The sequence below is a fragment of the Silurus aristotelis genome (assembly GCF_946808225.1).
Source record: "Silurus aristotelis genome assembly, chromosome: 19".
Lineage (NCBI taxonomy): Eukaryota > Metazoa > Chordata > Actinopteri > Siluriformes > Siluridae > Silurus > Silurus aristotelis.
Window position 1 is genome coordinate 19945074 of NC_139592.1, and position 18815 is coordinate 19963888.

The 18815-nt window shown below is 41.5% G+C and overlaps 1 protein-coding gene across 1 annotated transcript in view; it reads right to left on the reverse strand.

Annotated features, from left to right (window-relative positions):
- magi3a (membrane associated guanylate kinase, WW and PDZ domain containing 3a) overlaps window positions 1-18815 on the reverse strand; it is a 127078-nt gene that overhangs the window by 2848 nt on the left and 105415 nt on the right. The window contains exons 10-21 of the mRNA XM_083570694.1: window positions 16249-16440; window positions 10556-11047; window positions 6378-6409; window positions 5714-5969; window positions 5262-5356; window positions 4890-5082; window positions 4288-4479; window positions 3764-3949; window positions 3530-3626; window positions 2376-2481; window positions 1594-1731; window positions 1327-1465 (exon numbers count right to left, since the gene is read on the reverse strand). Of these exons, the coding sequence (XP_083426820.1) occupies window positions 1327-1465; window positions 1594-1731; window positions 2376-2481; window positions 3530-3626; window positions 3764-3949; window positions 4288-4479; window positions 4890-5082; window positions 5262-5356; window positions 5714-5969; window positions 6378-6409; window positions 10556-11047; window positions 16249-16440 (2118 nt within the window). The remainder of the gene's footprint in view (window positions 1-1326; window positions 1466-1593; window positions 1732-2375; window positions 2482-3529; window positions 3627-3763; window positions 3950-4287; window positions 4480-4889; window positions 5083-5261; window positions 5357-5713; window positions 5970-6377; window positions 6410-10555; window positions 11048-16248; window positions 16441-18815) is intronic.

Genomic DNA, 18815 nt, shown 5'->3' on the forward strand with positions numbered 1-18815 from the left:
AACTGTTTTGGCAGCAAAAGGGGGTCCAACTCAATATTAGTTTCCCTCTCATCAGTGTAAATGTACTTCAAGTCATAATTTTATCTCATTATAATTTAATTAGGAAGACAATAATTAGAATAAATGAATATTTTAACTGTAGAAAATAAGGTTAACTCCAACTTTAGTGATAAATATAATTATTTTTAACTATTTACAGTAATCCTATAGTACTCATATTGATTAGCCATTTATATCGCTTATAATAATCTTCTTTCGGCTGATCCAGTTAAGGGTCATTATAGTGCATCAACCCTCTTTAAATCACTCTGTCCTCTTTATCTGCCTCTTTCAAACCAACCACCTGCATGTCTCCCCTCAACACATCCATAAACCTCCTCCTTGGCCTTCGTTCTTTCCCTCCTGCTCTAAGGGGGTTTTTCCTTGCCACAGTCGCCCCCCGGCTGCTCATCAGGGATAAACACGCATCTTTCCCTTTCATTCCTAGGTTCTGTAAAGCTACTTTTTTGTTCTTCAGCCTTCTCAGCATTCTTTCTGCGAAATACCCTCTTCTCTACATGATCAAACCATCTCAAGCGCACCTTTTTCACCTTGTCTCCAAAACGTCCTACCTGTGAAGGTCCCTCTAGTAACTAATTTCTGATCCTGTCCATCCTCGTCCCTCCCAGTGAATTATATATTTAATATAAAACTCGAAAAACAAATTTCGAACTATAATGCAGAATCCAGAGATACACAGCCGAATCAGCTACATATGATGAGCTACATAGATAGATAGATAGATAGATAGATAGATAGATAGATAGATAGATAGATAGATAGATAGATAGATAGATAGATAGATAGATAGGATGAGAGTCTGTAACAGTGAAAGGATAATTTCTAATAATGAGAAAGATACGAGAATGAAGATTAGAAGAGAAGTGGAGAAGTTTACCAAGACTACTAAGGACAGACCAAGAAAAGTAGAGTCTTTAGTGATGCTCTGGTTTCATGTAGAAGCACAGGGTGGAAGAAGAGTTCAGACCTGAAGAGAAAACAGAGACAGATACAGAGACAGACAGAGAAACAGAGACCAGAGACAATATGAGACAGAGACAGGAAGTAAGGAAAAGACAGCTTGAGAAAGACAAATGCATGGAAATTTGAAGCTACTGTATCGTTTCGACCCAAACAAAAGCACAAAGCGCCCTAGAGGGGAAAAAAGGAACAGCGCGTGTCTGTAATGAATCCACTTCATGAGCAGCTACAGTCCTGTTGTGAGATGAACGATTCACTTTAAGCCTCTTTTGACTTGCAGAACTTGGAGGATTAATGGTAACTCACTGTGGTCGGGAATCAGGCCCTGGCCTGGCCGCAGCAGCAGCAGCACCTTTGTGCCTCCTGCTTGGATGAGCTCGATAGCCCGTGTGTGTGTGATGCCTTGGGTCGGCTCACCGTTGATCTCTACGATCTGATCTCCCACCTGTAAGTGCACACACTCTGTTAATCCTCTCTGTAATGTCTGGTGCTCGAATACAAAAAAAAGACGACTCAGGACACTACTATTTAATGTCTACTGTATGGGATCAGTCACCAGAACAGGTCACTCACGTGAATTCTGCCATCCTTCAGCGCCGGGCCGTCCTCGGCCAGTCTCAGGATGAACAGGCCCATGTTGTACTCCTTCCCTCCCCGTAAACTAAAGCCAAAGCCACGCAGCCCTCTCTCCAGCTCCACCAGGAAACAACCCTGACGCGTATACACACACAACATAAACATAATAATAATATTGTCCCAATACCGTCCCTTTAAATCCTTCCAATTTCACCAGTGGTGGATGAATTACACACCATAGACTCGAGTTAAAGGAGAGGAACACAAAGTCAAATATCACTCCAGTAACAGTAAAAGTGCTCCCTTTAAACCCAAAGTATAAAAATATTTGCCTTTAAATATACTTAAGTATCCAAGGTACTGTGATTTATTATGGCTATAATGTTCCTATTATCATTTTTGCCACTTCACCTAATGAGGATAAAAAAAAATAAAAAGGAACAACTTGAGTTAAAAGTAAGATATTTGACTGAAATTAAAGTCAAAATCTCCCCAAAGTGGGAATCCTTCAGAAAAGCACAGACACGCAAAAAAGCCACTTGAGTACAGTAACGAATTTTTACATCCTTACTGCTGATCAGATTGATTACCGGGCAGATATCTGCTCATATCTGACTGGATGATAATGATAATGGCAAAAGTTGTATTTTTCTTCCAGAAAGCAGATGAAAATCACTTTGTAGATGTACAACATTTAATCTTGCAAACATCATGTCAACATGATAATGTAGGGGTCTTTTACATCAATGTTAAAAGAAGAAATCTGCATCCAGTGTTACCTGCTTGGTGTTTGAGGTCAATGTGTTGCCCGACTCGTTCTTGGGAAGGGATTTGTAGTTACCCCAGACCATGCCCTCTTCTCTCTCTTCTGTCTTGGGGCCGTTTCTAAGAAAAAATAAATTACGGAAACAAAACTTATCAGAATTATCGGTACGTTTTTGGTATTTGCATTGTGCTTTTGGGTTGGATATTCATTCTATTCCTGCTAATTTTAATCAAATCCTACATTTTTATCTTTTTATTATCAAAAAGTTTCGAGACCAGTTTTGTAACGTGCCAACAGATGGCAGCACAAGGCTGCACGCACAGTCACAGGAAGCACCGACCCCCATAAGTCAGTGCACCAAAAGAGATCGTCCTGGGTACATTGGGAGCACTGCGACTGGTGCTATTCTGACCACGTGCGTTACTGCATCCTCTGTTCTGACCGCGTGTGCACCTTGTCACCAAGCTCTCCTCACACTTTCTCACCGGAAACGTGGTCTCTCACCCACGTCTCGAAGATGAAGATCCGGCTCAAAGGTCGTGGTTTTGACGCCTCTGCGGAGATCCGGTGCGAATAGCAGAAGGAGCTTGACACGCTTCGAAAAAAAGACTTCCAGGACACGTTCCAGAAGGGGCGGAAACGCTGGCGATCGTGTGTAAACGTGGTTAAAGTAGGTACTTTCTTGTCAACAGAGCTAATCTCAAAACTTTTTGATACCACCTCTTATTTATCTACCCACAGTAGTTTAAAGCAGTTTTTTGTAGACCTCAGTATATTCGATGATTTGAGAAGAACCTTAAAACCCTCCGAAATATATATATATTTTTTTTTGATGAGATGAGATTGTAACCATTTAAATATGGGTCCCACATTAGGAGGGAGGTGTTGGGCCATTAGATAAAATACAATAAACACCCACAATCCCGAAGTATATTTATTCAATCCCAATCTTCTTCACACAGAGAAGCTAACTGAGCATACAAGGCCGTGTGAGTTGTTATGAGTGGAGAAAAGGCTTCTGAAGGTGAGACTATTTGGAGTTGGTGAGATGGTATGTCGGGGTTTAAAAAAAAATTGCCACTAAGAACGTATTAGTCAGGATGCTTTTTCCGTTCTGTCAGATAGGAGTGTGTGTTAGTGTGTGGGCATTGTGCATTGGTCTTGTACCCGTCATCACGGCTAGCAGGCTGCTGTCCCATGGCTTTGTGCTGAGCCACTGGGCTTTGCTTGGCTGAACTGCTGGCTGATGGAGGGCCGCTGTGCTCTGAAAAAATAAACAGGACCACCATTGGCGTCATGCTCACGTGCACAAATTGTTGAAGCAGGCTTGTGCAATGCAGAAATAAATCCATAGAAATATATCCAACTCTTTCCAGGAATCAAAAATTCGGATTTCCTCACCTTCTTCAGGAAGCACGGTGAGAGTGACAGTGTTGCCGGCCTGCTTGATCAGCTGCACTATGTCATTGTGTGAGAGGTCCACAATGCACTGGCCGTTGACGGCCGAGATGCGGTCGCCCACTTTCAGCCTTCCGGAGCGTTCCGTAGGGCTGCCCTTGATGATCCTTCCAATCTTATGAGGAATTACTGAACAGGGAGAAGAGCGCGGATGAATTCTTCTCGACGATCCATATACATGCAAATTATATGATTATAATATTTGATCGATCGATCGATCGATCGATCTATCTATCTATCTATCTATCTATCTATCTATCTATCTATCTATCTATCTATCTATCTATCTATCTATCTATCTATCACACACAAAGCTGTAAGATAGACAAAAGTTAAGCAGAGAATATTTGTTTTTAAAAGAAACTCTGTTTATAGCTACACAACACCACAACTCTAAAAGGATAAAAAAAAGTATAGATCGCGCTTTAAAAGAGAAGACGTCTCGAAGGTGGCGTCGTGCCTCTCACCTCCTGGTGGCGGTTTGTTCTTTGAGGTGAGGATGACGAAGCCGAAGCCCTCGTTGTCTTTACGCTGCAGCATGACGTCGTAGACCTCCGGCTGGGACAGAACTGGAGCGGCGTCCGCCTGAGGATGTCTGGGGGAGCCGTTAACCTGAGGGGGAGTTGCTTGCGACTGTCCACCCTCATCCTCTCTTCCTTCTGCATACGGGGGAAAAAAAACACATTTAGCATCAGCCAAATCCATTAATACTCATTAACTCAGTTCTGAGAGTCGAGTCGGTTCCGTTTGTTCAATGTGGAATCGCACAGGAAGTCATTTAAAATAAAACACTTTTAATACATACACCACATTTTACTTTACATTTCATTAAAATTAACATTTAAATATGATTTGTCACTTGTGCTTTCGGATCCCTCCATCCTTTTTGTATTCACTCATGCGTTCATTCCTCCTTCTGTCTCGTTCAGCATTCTGAATTCGTTTTGTTCTATCTTTGTTGAGACCACAGCAATTTACGAGAAGTGCTTGCTTTCTTGGTAACCAGACAGTCGTTCCCTCAGTATGCAGTGGATTCGTGAATGAACGAGTGTGTGCACTGAACACACACCTGCGTAGACGAGCTTCCTGCGCACGGTGAGCATGACCTGGCCGTTGCGTGCGGCGTTGGTCATCAGCTCCAGGACCTGCTTGTGGGATTTTCCTTTCACGGGAACGCCGTCGATACACATGAGCTCATCGCCTGCCCGCAGACGCCCGTCCTTCTCCGCGGCGCCCAGCGGAACGATAGCACCGATGTACACCTGTGGAGAGAGAAAAAAAAAAGAATGAGTGCTTGAATAATTTTCTTTGGAACACTGACTGATGTATATTGAATAACTGAGGACACAGTTCTAATGCTAGCTGGAACAGTAGTAGCTGGTTATATGCATGTCCGCTTCATTTCATGTTGGAAAATAGACCAGATGATGACATCACTCACAGGCTGATCTGCTCCTTCTCCGCCCAGAACCCTGAAGCCAAAACCAGACTCCTGGTTCCTTTTAATAAACACATCTACTTCCTTGGTGTTGGCAGCTGCAGAGACGAAAATACAGTGTTACGAGGTCAAGAGTCAACTACGGTGTACCAACTTTTACACCATGGCCTGTCTGAATATTAGATTCTGATTAGCTGGAAGGTGGAATGTAGTTCTGTAGTATTCCCTCATCACCTTACCTTACTCAAATGGACCAACCAGATTGGTGGATAAATTCCCAGCATGTATTGGACAAACTGGAGATGCCAGTGTCGATAAATTTTTTTTATAAATTCACACTAACAGATTCATTATTAATAGTATTAATATTCGGGACCCAGTGCTTTAGAACGTCACGCTGGAAAAGGGCGCGTGCTAAAAGCTGTAAAATGGAAATGTATGCAAATGCTACTCACGCTTGCTGTCAAGCATGGCTTTGGACTTGAGGTAGAGTTCGGATGGGTCCAGTTTGGGCGAGTTGGAGCGTGCTATGTTGGGAGGAAAGGGCAGCGAATGGGGTGGAGCTTGTGGAAGAGTCTGAGGAAGAGTCTGAGGAAGCATCTGAGGGAGCATCTGAGGGAGCGGCTCAACAGGACTTGGGGAATCCGTGCTGATCGTGCTGGTCGTTCCTTCATGCTTCTGGGTCGCTGGCATGGGCATTGCTGTGGCACACTAACACAAAAACATTATTTTGTAAGTTTGGGCATCTCAGGAAGGTTTATTAGGTGTTTATATGTTTATCACAGAGGTTTGTTGGGCAGTAATATCATCAAAAATTACATATTACATACAGCTGCTTTAATAATCTGATTAAAGCTTGTGCTTTAGATGCAGAAATTTCACCCCGCGACTCTAATGTGCATCAATAACGCTGCACGAACAAAGCCTTGAAAATTAGTAGTCAGTGAATAATGCAGCGCAATGTCGGGCCCCAGCTCTGTACGGCGCAGCCGATTCATTATTCTGCACACGCGCCGTCATTAGGAGCGCGGCCCGATATCATTAAACTCCCAACCCCGAAGCGTGTGTGTGCGTTCGCGCCCAACAATTCTGTGATTAAAAGTGGTTCGATTAACTTACGGGCTTCAGAGACTTCACAGGAGACGTCTGACCTATGGGAGGGAGAGAGCGAATGAGTGAGATATAAAACGAGAATGAAGGAAGTCAGAAGGGGAGAAAGAACAGAGAACTAGAGGGAAGCGATGACTGGGGGGCAAAAAAATCTAAAAGATTTAAAAGCTTGTGGATTAGAGCACGAGAGAAGAACTGACACCAATATGAAGAGGGTCAGACATGCACAAGAAGCTGGTAATGCTGTAAAATTATAGTCATACAAATAATATTTACAATTCGATAAAGATTCACACCCCTTTGTTTTTTGCACACTGTGTTCAGCTGGCGTTCGACAATATTTGCAGCATTTGGCATAAATTACATTTATGTCATTTATAAAAATGTGAAGTTGAACATTAAGGGCCTTGTTTAAAGCCTGAGCAGTGACAGTGGGAAAACAGCCCATAGTTTGATGCTGCCATCACCATGCTTTATAATAAATATATATATATATATATATATATATATATATATATATATATATATATATATATATATATACACACATATATGTATGTATGTATTAGCCAAATTAGTTTTTCCGGGTGTAGCGCTTGGGTGATTGGAACATTTTTTATTATTCTATAATTGCCAGCTCATAAAATCACTTTCTAGTTCTTCTGATAAACACTACATTAATTAAAGATTTATGTCTTTGAATGCAGAAGCATGACATTTTCCCTTCAGTTGAACTAGGAGACCCATCCTGTACCAGCGTGTCAATGCTCCTGCGCACAAAACCAGCTCCATGAACATATAGTTTATGAGTTGTAGTGGAAGATCTTGAGTGGCCTGCTATAGAGCTCTGACCTCAACCTCAACACCTTTGGGATGAACTGGAACTCTGACTGCACCCCTCACCTCTCCTACATCAGCACCTGACTTTATTAATGCTCTCGTGTCCACAAATTTTGTCCATATAGTTAGATGTCCTTCCAGAATGTTCTCCTACCTATTAAACTTAAAATCTATTAGAGGGTCATTGGGTACTTCCCAGACCATGGTCTTTCTAACCTATTTATTAAGCTTGCCTGTACGATCATCTCCAGCAAGACTCCTGGTGCTTCCAAACTTGTTCTCAGTGCTCAGTTCAGCGTTTAAAGCTTTAAAGACTGTTGTACATCCTTGCTCACGCCTCACATTTCGATCTGGCACGTGCTGCGAATCGTAGGTCCTTCTACACACGCAGGTGTGTGCCTTTATACATCATGTCCAATCAGTTGCATTAGGCACAGTTGGACTCCGGTCAAGTTCTAGAAGCATCTTAAGGTGATCGATGCAAACAAGCTGCACCTGAGCTCAATTTAGTGTTCCCTCAGGCAATGCACTCAGTATTTATCTGAACAAGAGATTTTAGTTTTTTGTAACTTTATCGTTTAGGAACAAAACAAGATGCTTTTGCTTTGTCACTATGGTTTGCTGTATGTAGCGGATGAAAGTCAATTGAATTCAAGATGGTCGGATCCTACTGGGAATATATTTTGTATATATATGAATACAAGCTACTGTATTTAGAATTTAGTGTGTTATGGAAATACGGGCTGACGCACCACTAAGTGGCAGTATTCTCCACACTAAGTGTGTAATACTGAAGAGGAATGGCATGATTCATAAACTACTGAACTCTCTTTGTGTGTGTGTGTGTGTGTGTGTGTGTGTGTGTGTGTGTGTGTGTGTGTGTGTGTGTGTGTGTGTGTGTGAGAGAGAGAGACAGATGAAGATCCGGTTTCACAAAGAACCCAGACGCATTTTTGTGGTTGAATAATTGAATATGTAAACACTGGGGTCAAATGCAGTCAGGTGACTTACTAGGTCCAGTCAAGTGCTTTATCTATTAACCACGTTTGCGTAAACATTCATGCTCTGCCTCAGAGGCTACAAGCTGGTCATGCCTGGTTACCGTCCACAGCAGGAAATCGGCCAGGTAAAGGAAACGTTAAAAAGTACTTTAAAGCATGAACTTTGTTCTTGTACGAGTGAGTCTACAAGTCTGTACAAGACACGTGCATGTTCCTTTTTGTTTATATGCAAAATACACAAGAATTGGACAGTGGCTGTCTGGAGGAAACCTCTGTAGACTGATGAGTCCAAATTTGACATTTGTGGTTTTAACAGAAGAACTTGTATAAGATGGAGACCAGGAGAGAAGATGTTAGCAAACTGCCACACACATATATATATATACACACACACGTTATGAAGATGATTAAAGGAACGAAATGAACTAAATGACTCAAAAAAAAAGATGTGTTTATTTTAATGAAAGAGATTCAAACAACCAAGTCACTAAAATGATCCGATCTTCTCATCCCTAATTGTCAGTAGTCAGTTTACGGAGTTTATTGTGCCTTCCATTTGTTCCCCTCTCTTATCTTGTGCCCCCTTGTGGAGCAATAAAGATGAGCTTTTTTAACTCTTTAATTGCATGAAATTAATCTTTAGATTATTATTATATTATTATATAATTATAATTGCCACAAACAGAATTGCACTCAAGTCAGTGTCCTATGGGGAAGAACCTCTACAATGAGAGAACTATAGACTTGAGGTCAAACCTAGATGATTGTGAGTTTCCTTTTGAGTCTGGTTCCTCTCAAGATGTCTTCCTCATATCATTTTAAAAAGTTGTTCCCTCCGCACCTTCACCGCTGTGTTACTGTTTTAGACACGTTTTGTTGTTAGTTTTGTTAATTAATGTTGTCTGATGTGGAACTGTGGTCCTGGGGAAATGTTTTGTTTCACTGTGAACTGGTTGGAATGACAATAAATCCGACTTGATTCACACGTGAAGAATAAACATATAGGGACTAATTTCTGAATTGAATATGTATATTCTTAATTAATTTATTTCCGTCAAATCTGCTTTGTGACAACGTCCACTGTTAAAAGTGCGAGATCAATAAAATGTATGCGATTGGCAATACTGGGATGCTGTAAATGCTTTCCAGGCAACTGCCATGGTGCACACGGGGGCAGGTGGGGTCGATTTGGTCGGCGTGTCAGGGCCCTTCAAGCTTTTTATTACTATTAGAATTCAGCTCACGTGCAGTGGCCTGCTATAAAAATTACAAAGTGCTTCTCTAAGACTGGCCATTAAACATTAAACCTGCCACGCCTGCTTCGAGCGTAATTAAGGATGAGGATGCGGCTCCGAGTGTTTATCATCCGTGTCGCCATTACTATTGTCATTAAAATAATGACGCCATTGCCCCAGTCCCGCTCCTTTAGCCGATACTGCTGTTTTAGAGCAGAGAGTTTGTACCTCTGAAACTTCATCTTTACACACCTGTCCCTCCCATCGCTCGTGTCACGTCTCACCTCTGTGTACGTGTTGCGATCAGCACCTTTTTCTCTTTCTCAGGCACAAGCGTATCGCGTTCTTGTGTTCTCTCGCTAAATACTTAGCAGTCTGTCGGGCTCTCGCGAGACGCTTTGACAAAAGGCGAGGGCGCCGGTGTACCGTGCGAGTGGTCCGTGTCAAGGTGCCGAAGAGAGCGTCGCCGTGTTATGTGCTCGGAAGTGCAACTCATGGGGAGAACGACACGGTCATCATTGTTCTCCTGTTTGTTATTGTGGCGTCTCTTACACCTTGTATCCCGACTTCACTTCTTTAGAGGGGTGCAGTAAATTTCTTGCCACTGGAACCAGTCCATCCATCCTGCTTATCTGATGCTCTATCTCTCCATCTATCCATCCATCCATTACAGGAGGATATGCCTCGCATGGGTTGGATTGAAAGATCTCCTGCTATAGAGCTCTGATCTCAACCTCACTGAACACCTTTGGAAGGAACTGGAACGCTGACTGCACCCCCAGGCCTCCTCACCTCCATCAGTACCTGACTTTACTAACACCCTTAAGCACAAATCTCCACAAGCGTAATCCCTTCTCTAAAGCTTCTCTATAGAGTGGAGCTTATTATAAAAGCAAATCCGGACTAAATGTGAAACTGGATATTCAGAAAGCAGATGAATCTTATTGTCAGCTGTCCACAAACTTTTATGTTTTATGCCCATATTGTGTTGCTTCACTTTAATCTGTTTATTATCAGAAAATGCATTTATCTTCTGACCAATCAGTTTAGAGAATTCAGCTTGATAAAATCCACCCTATTGCTTTCATAGTGTGTAATTCCTGGTTCTTACCTCCTCTCAGCACCAGCACGTTGACCTCGGAGCCGAGGGGCAGTTCTTTGAGGATGTCCACCACCTGTGTGTGGCTCAGAGTTTGCACGTTCTTGCGGTTGATCTCTTTAATCACGTCGCCTTTGAGCAGGCCACGGCACCACTGGGCGTCCAGGATCATCTTGACCTTCTGACCCAGTGGGCAGTCGGCGATGGCGAACCCGAATCCGCTCGGCCCCTTCGCCAGCACAACGTTCACCAACTCGGGCTGCAGCAGCGTGAGTTCGGAGGTGTCTTCCTGCCTCCCGTCGAGTACGAGGGGCTGCCTGTCAGCCGGAGGCGCGGCCGCGGCGTCCCCCACTGCCTCGTCTCCGGCGTCCTCGGGAAGGGGGTAACCTCGGCACAGCACCATGTCCACGTACTGGTTTACGGACACTGACTGGAACATCTGCACCACATCGGCGTGGGTTTTCCCGAGCACGCACGTGCCGTTGATGTCCACGATGACGTCCCCTGTTACAAAGAGGAGGAGAAAAAATAAACAAATAAATAAATAGAGTAAATGATCAATTTCATTAGCTTAATAAACAATAAATTTGTAAATAAACAAATGTGCAGTTATGCACATTAAATATAATAGTTTTTAAAATGTAAACATAAGTGATCCGTTAAAATATTAAGTTACTGCACATTTAAATATTTCATTAAGAATTATTTTTAGAGATTTAGTTAAAAACATTTTTAAATGACATTTTGCTTTTTTTTTTTTTTTTTTTTTTTTTAATGTTCCTTATTTTAACATAAGCCATGCACTACAAAAAACCCAACTGTGCGCGCGCGCGCACGCACACACACACATTTTTCACCCTGTTCGAAATTCTTTATCTAGGTCATGCAAGATCTTCATTTGAATAACTCGCTGTGATTGGTCGAGGCAAGAATCAACCTGCAGAATGATGTGTGTTAGCACGCGCGCACGTGTGTGTGTGTGTGTGTGTGTGTGTGTGTGTGTGTGTGTGTGTGTGTGTGTGTGTGTGTGTGCCTGTGTGTATATACGTGCCAATCCGTTCCTACAGCGTTAACATGTATTCCTTCATTATAATTGATCCTGATCCATATCCAAGAGGATCTGGAGGTCTGTCCCGAAAATACGGGGTATGACGTGAGAATCTGGAAAGGATGCTATTTTAATGCATTGCACCTCAAATCTATGCATTCCACACTGAAGAACAAATTCTGAGTAGCTAGTCCACCTAGTGAGCTTCCTTCCAGACATGAAACACATTCGATGCAAATTCAGAGGACAGCACTATCTGTCCTCCTTGAGCTCAGACTCTTTAAATGTCACCGTGACACACAGAAACAGAGATATGATTGTGCTATCGTCCTCCCCCAGAGGGCTCGGGCAATTTTGCCCTATTGACACAATATAAGATGATATATAATGGGATATTATGTTCTTTTTTTTTTATTTATTTATTTATTTTTTTTATGTATACGCAAAAAAAAAAAAAAGGACGTGTGCGATTTATCCGAGTTACACCACAAACGCTTTGACACACACCAGAGCTGATTGACGAGCCAGGAGTCAGTGAACTCGAGAACAAACAAAAATAGCTTTTGAGTAAATATGAGACGGAAGACAAAATAAAAAAAGTTCAATAAAATGGAGGGGGGGGGGGGGGGGAGGAAGAGCACGCTAGCACACGTAATGTAGAATCCAGATACGCTTACATTTAAACGGCCCAGTTATATAAATAAGGGCTTCTGCCACAATGGCGAAAATACAAACAAAAAACATATAAGGTGCATCATAATTACAGGTCAAAATACTATGATGCAGCCGTGCAGTTAACAGTGTAGAGAATGTAGAAAATGGGTGAGGAAGTGGGTAATTGTCAAAGTTACACCAGCCAATCAGGCTGTGTACAGCTACATGTATTCAGAAGATGCATCTTGCTTCAAGTGTGTGTTACTGCAAACACTTATTTCCAGACTCAAATGACTTGTTGAAAAAAGATCTCTCATTCCCCTCACTAACTCGACAAACAGCACGAGCCTGGAGCAAAAAAGATCCATTCCTGCTGCAAAATGGCAAAAATACGTCGCTCAGATGCAAAAAAAAAAAAAAAAAAATTAATAAAAATTCAATCTCCATTAAAACTGCATTGGTGCTGCTGGAATTTAAACTTGTGACCTTCCACTCGAGAGTCCGATGCCTTAACCACTGAGCTACCACCTTCGAAATAAGACTTTCTAAAACCACACCTACATAAATGAGTCATTGTTAGATGGTGTGAGATTGTGTTTGTGTCAAATACAAACAGTCCTGGAGACGCTGGAACACACACATTTCACCAAAGCATGTTTTTCCAGAACAAAGACTGGAAAGTCTGCATCTAGTGGGTGTGGATGTTTATCAGCTCCACAGTTGGTGGATAGGAAAAAGTAAGGGAAGGAAGGAAGCTGTTTTAAGTTGCTGCTGTCAAACGTTTCCGTCAGGAAAAATATGATGGTGGTGTTTGTGGAGCAGAGCAACAAGCCAATTTAATGATAAAAAAATAAATGATAATAATCTGCATAAAAATGATGCAAGGAATACAAACTCTACAGCATGACCTGGGGTGCTTTTGAAGGAAATGATTCAACACCAGGGTCAGTGTTATCGCCTCAGAGGTTACTAGCACTGACCGTTTCATTCTGATTTTTATTACAGCACTGATTACGAGTGTAATTTCTCACTTATTCAATTAAGTTCTATAAGACATTTTACAAGCTGCAATCACCCTTGTGGAAGATCCATAAAGCAAGGGCTTTTTTTTTTTAATAATGCGAAAAAAAGATTTTATGGTAAACCGGTGAACTGCTCTGTTTAGAAGATGATGGTGTGTCAATAAGTTTTTCCTGCTTGATCACTGGAGACTCCTTCTATCAGCCCCAGTTCGAATGGAATAAAAACCACAGGACTAAAGTACAAGCAGAATATTCTGGAATGATGTATCATTTAAAAATTGTTAAAAAAGTAGACATAATACAAAAAGAAATTTAAAAAAGGGACATTAAAATTATTTTAGAAAGAATGAATGTGAATGAATAATGAATATGAAAAGAAAATCCCGTATTTATAAGAATATTTACAAGAATTTGTTCATTCTCATTCTGTTTGTTTTGAAACTCAGATGGTGAATATTTTAGATTATGTTTATACTTTACGACACTTAGATTATGATAGAGCGCTCCTGTTACCAGTAACGTGTTGTTACTATGGAAATCCTATCACAATAGAACGAGGGCATTAATACAAGCGTGTGATTTGCATTACAGGAACCTGTTATTAAACTAATCAGGTCCGAGAAGCCAACGGGAGCCAAATCTCCCTCTACATTTCACCTATGAGGAAACGATGGGATTTTGACAACAAATACTGGTTTTATTTATATATACACACACACACACACACACACAGTATATTACACTTACTCTGTCTATATATCTCCTTAAGTACATATATTACACTGATACTCTGTTGTATACATCACCTCAAGAGATGGTCATTTTACCTGCAGATCAGATCTCACTACCAGCCTCCACACTGATCGGCTCGATTCAGATTAAGGAGAAAGTTCAGACAAAGCGTTGACTACTGCGGGTTTTTTTCAAAGCCGAGAGTAGTGTCGGAAGTGCCACCTTCCAGAGAGCGCTCAGAAACCTGCTGACATCCCGCCCTGCCTCATCCCATTTCACAAACATCGCTGACATCATCTTAAAGGGCCGGTGTGTGTATTTGTAACCATTAACACCATAAAACTGCTAATACTGAGTACACACTGCTCTTCTCACCTACTACATCACACAAAGCATTTTTAAAAGCGATTTATAAAAATGCTGATCTCAGCACAACGACTGCTCCGCAGAGGCTTTGCATGGCCTAAGGTTCAAGATCTTGGGTGGCCTGCTATAGAACTCTGATCTCATCTCTGCTGGACACTTTGAGATGAATGTGAACGCTGCCTGCACTCCAGGCCTCCTCGTTTCACCTGCATCAGTACCTGACTTTATAGGGAAATGAGCACAAAACTCCACAGGCACAATAAAACATCTAGTGGAACATCTTACCAGACTGAAAGCCAGACTGGTATGATAGAAATAAAAAAAAAAAAAAAAAACAGTCTATTAGAGCGAATTTCTTATTGAAAGAGAAAACGGTGCCCCACGTGACCAACAAGTTTGAGCTCCTTATATTACAGCCTTCAATTATTCACAGCATTTGGCATTCGCGGATAAATGAAAGGTCAGCACTTTCTCTCTTTCTATCGCTTTCTTAGTTTTGATTAGTCAGGACACGTTTTATAGTCAATAACAGTAGCTGTGACAGGGTCGACTTCGAGGTTTATATTCCCCCATAAGGCCATAGTTGGGGATATGATGGTCTTCTGTGAAAATACATTTATGGAACAATTTAAAGTAAGGAATCTCCAGTGTCAGTCTGAGGTACAGCTGGAGGTTTTCAGGGACCCAAGCTCTTACTATGGACATCTGATAACAAATGAGAGAAAAAAATAAATAAAATGTATAAATAGAATTCCTGTTTTAATATTTCTATAGTCATATAATATTTCCTATTGGAAAATTATTTTTATCATTTTTTTTTTTTTTTTTTTTTAACTCAACTTCATTTTTACCAAATCAGTCATTCCTTTTTATTTATGAATAGCTAAAACTGATTTGGAACTTGTTTTGATCGCCGCTTGTTATCTATTTATCACCAATATACAGTTCAGAATCGGCTCAGCAGCAAGCAGAACATTTTGGGAGGAATAAATGATGGAAGAAACTACTGACTCGAACTCGACACATCACCCGTGTGCTTATTTGTGTGATTGTATTTTTAAGTACTGTAATTTCCGGACTATTAAACGCACCCAAATATAAGCCGCACCCACTGAATTTGACAAAGATTTGTATTTTGAACATAAATAAGCCGCACCTGTCTATAAGCCGCAGGTCTACACTGAAACTAATGAACTTTACACAGGCTTTAATGAAAGACAGTGTCTGTTACACGGCTTGTATCTAAACAGTAGCCTACCAAGAAAGTCATCGTTCACTGTCTTCCTCCTTCCTTTTACAACAATTTCTCTCGGGAGTTTATCTTTTGGCATCGTTGTGCGTTTAAAAATCACCATCGGTGAAGCTTTTCTCCCGATGCCGTGCAGCTCAGAACACAGGTGAAGTGCGTTTTTTCATGCCCGGTTGTTTTCAGCATGACGAATGATTCGCATTTCCTGTTGACAGTCAGAGTGAGCGGCAGGTCAAACGTCAGAGGAACCTCATTCATATTTATGATGTGGTGCGGCCCGATTCAGTGGGAGCGCATCTGATTTATTTTAAGAGTTTCATTGGTTCACCTGAACCCGTCCGGCTCAGTTTTTTTTAGCTTGAAGTTTGTGAAACCGGGAAAAACCCAGGAAAAATCCATAAATTAGCCGCTTCGTTGTTTAAGCCGCGGGTTTCAAAGCGTGGGAAAAAAGTATTGGCTTATAGTCCGGAAAATACAATAGTTGAAAAGAAGGTTTGTGTATTTCGTCCACCGCTACCAACAACAGCACATCCTTTAGTACATGTATAAGACACCAACAGAGTCAATCACGACAGATACGTCAATGACGGTACTTTGGTGAGCGCCGGGTCGATTAACGTTAAAGCAAACCCACCAGGGGCGATCTTGTTGTCCTGCGCCGCGGGGCCGTCCCTCAGCACGTTCTTCACCTGCAGGAACTCGTCGGGCCTGTCTCCTCCTATGATGGTGAAGCCAAAACCCTGCACGCTCTTCCTCAGGGCCGTGCGCAACAGCGTCCCATGGAGCTGCGCCGGGTCGCGTGTAAAACCCCTCCGAGAGCCGTCCTCTGAAAAGGAAACAGAGATGGAGAAAGAGATACGGTCAAGACACAATCGAGAGCTACAGAAAAAAGAAAAAAAATAAATAAATAAAAACGACACATCGGTAGGAACACAGTGCAGGTGTGACCTGGAAAAGCCTGGGTGAGGAACAGACTGGAACTGACAGAATCATACAGACACGGAAAGTGAAAGAAAAGAGAGAGAGAGAGAGGACACGGAATGTAAGAAGACCCTAGATATCAGAGTAGATTAAAATCATTATTCCGTCCCGATCGCTAATTATGTATGAACAGTCCTGCTCGGCGTAATCACTGTTAATTAATGACTGCTAAATAAATACTGTAATGGTTTTTCGGTAATGACACTTTGCTCTTTCGAGTCTTCTTTAACCAGTGCCGCTCCGGTTGTGAGTGTGTAGGTGGATATTCCCCGGAAGATCAGATTCCGAGTCAGTTGTAGACGAACACGGCTCTGATGTGTCAAACAAGCGCAGGCATTGAAGTTGTCTTAGAAATATATATTTCATATAGAGAGATAGATAGATAGAGAGATAGATAGAGAGATAGAGAGATAGAGAGATAGATAGATAGATAGATAGATAGATAGATAGATAGATAGATAGATAGATAGATAGATAGATAGATAGATCGATCTTCTTAAGGGACAATACTATATATTTTAGAGCAGTCAATGTGCAGCTTGTAAAGCAGTATAGATTTACTATCCTCTGAAAATACCTGCTGGCACGGTAAAAAAACAGCTGGCAACAGAAATTACATATGAGAAAAGAGAAGCATGTGCATCCTGCTGTTATTTGCTCGATAACATTTGAAATATGATTAATGCTTCTGTTGCTATTCTACCCACGTGCGTTACCAAGTCTGCGATTTCATCATGGACAGCGAGTGAGATCAAAGAGCAAACATGAAATTGTGTGTGAAACTGGGCAAATCTGCGGCGAGGCGTTCGAGGCGCTTTCAGTGGCACGCGCACTTTCTGGAGCAGGAGGACGTCACTGGAACTTCTTCAACTTTAGGGGTCCAACATAGTAACCTTAACGCTATATGGAGAACTGTAGACGATTGTGTGCTTGATAAGGAAAGTACAAAGGTGGGCACTGGTATTTACTGTTGGTTCCTAAGCACTGACGTGCCCTGACTTGTGCCAAGTGAAAGCAGGATTTTTGCAGACATCCTTAATAATAATCCTTTAATATTCTAATGTATTATTCTGATGTGTATGTAATGTATTATTTATCCATTATACTTAATTAATAACCTGAGATGACTTTCTAATGTTCTGTAGCGGTATGTAATTAAAGGGTAATTAATATCTGAATGCAATCAAATGCTAATGTTTAAGTTACTATTTTAAGCATGAGGAGTCAGAGAGAGAGGAGAGAGAGAGAGAGAGAGAGAGAGAGAGAGAGAGAGAAAGTGAGAGAGAGAGAGAGAGAGAGAGAGAGAGAGAGAGAGAGAGAGAGAGAGAGAGAATGTGTGTGCGTGTGTCAAAGTGATGAGAGGGGCAGAATGATGTTTACATCTACTTGATTAACTCGTCACAAAAAGAATGAGTGTGTCTGTCTCAAGGCAAGCTGATTATAAAATGTCAGTGTGTAATTAAAGGTGCCATTGTGAAAACTGTGTGTGTGTGTGTGTGTGTGTGTGGGTGTGTGCACGTGCGTGTGTGGAAGGTCAGATATGAGGAGGTGCCTTGTCATAACAGCACAAATCAAAACAATCGAGCCGGAGACGTCTGAGTGGCTCCAGCGCAGCAAACGTGCAGCTAATCTGTAATAGTGCTGTTCTACATGCTAGGGAATGTAGCTAGGTTTAAATGCTGCCACTTGGAAATGGATACCAATTTTGATTCTTTACATACATTCTGTAATGTGTATTTGTTTACCTTTGACTTCCAAGATGAAAAAAGTCTAAAGAGAAAAAAAGTCTATTTTTGCACATGAATATTGGAAATAATTGCGCGGTGGAACGTGTGATTTGGATGGATGAATGGATGGATATGTTGAATGATATGGATGGATTGGATGAGCTCAATAGATGGAGTTGGAGAGTTTGGATAGATGGATAAATGAATGGACATTCGGTGCCACTAAGATGAGGATGGGTTCCCTCTAAAATCTGTTTTTTTTTTTTTTGTAGCCTAATCTGATACATAGCACACTTAAATGTTGGCTAGCATAAATTTGCTGCTATAAAGCTCTGACCTCAACCCTATTGAACACCTTTGGGATGACATCAGTTCCTGACTTTACTAAACACCATGGTGAATAAGTACAAATCACCTTAAGCACACTCCAAAATCTAGTGGAACATCTTCCCAGAAAAGTGGAGGCTACTATAGCAACAAATGGGGACTAAAT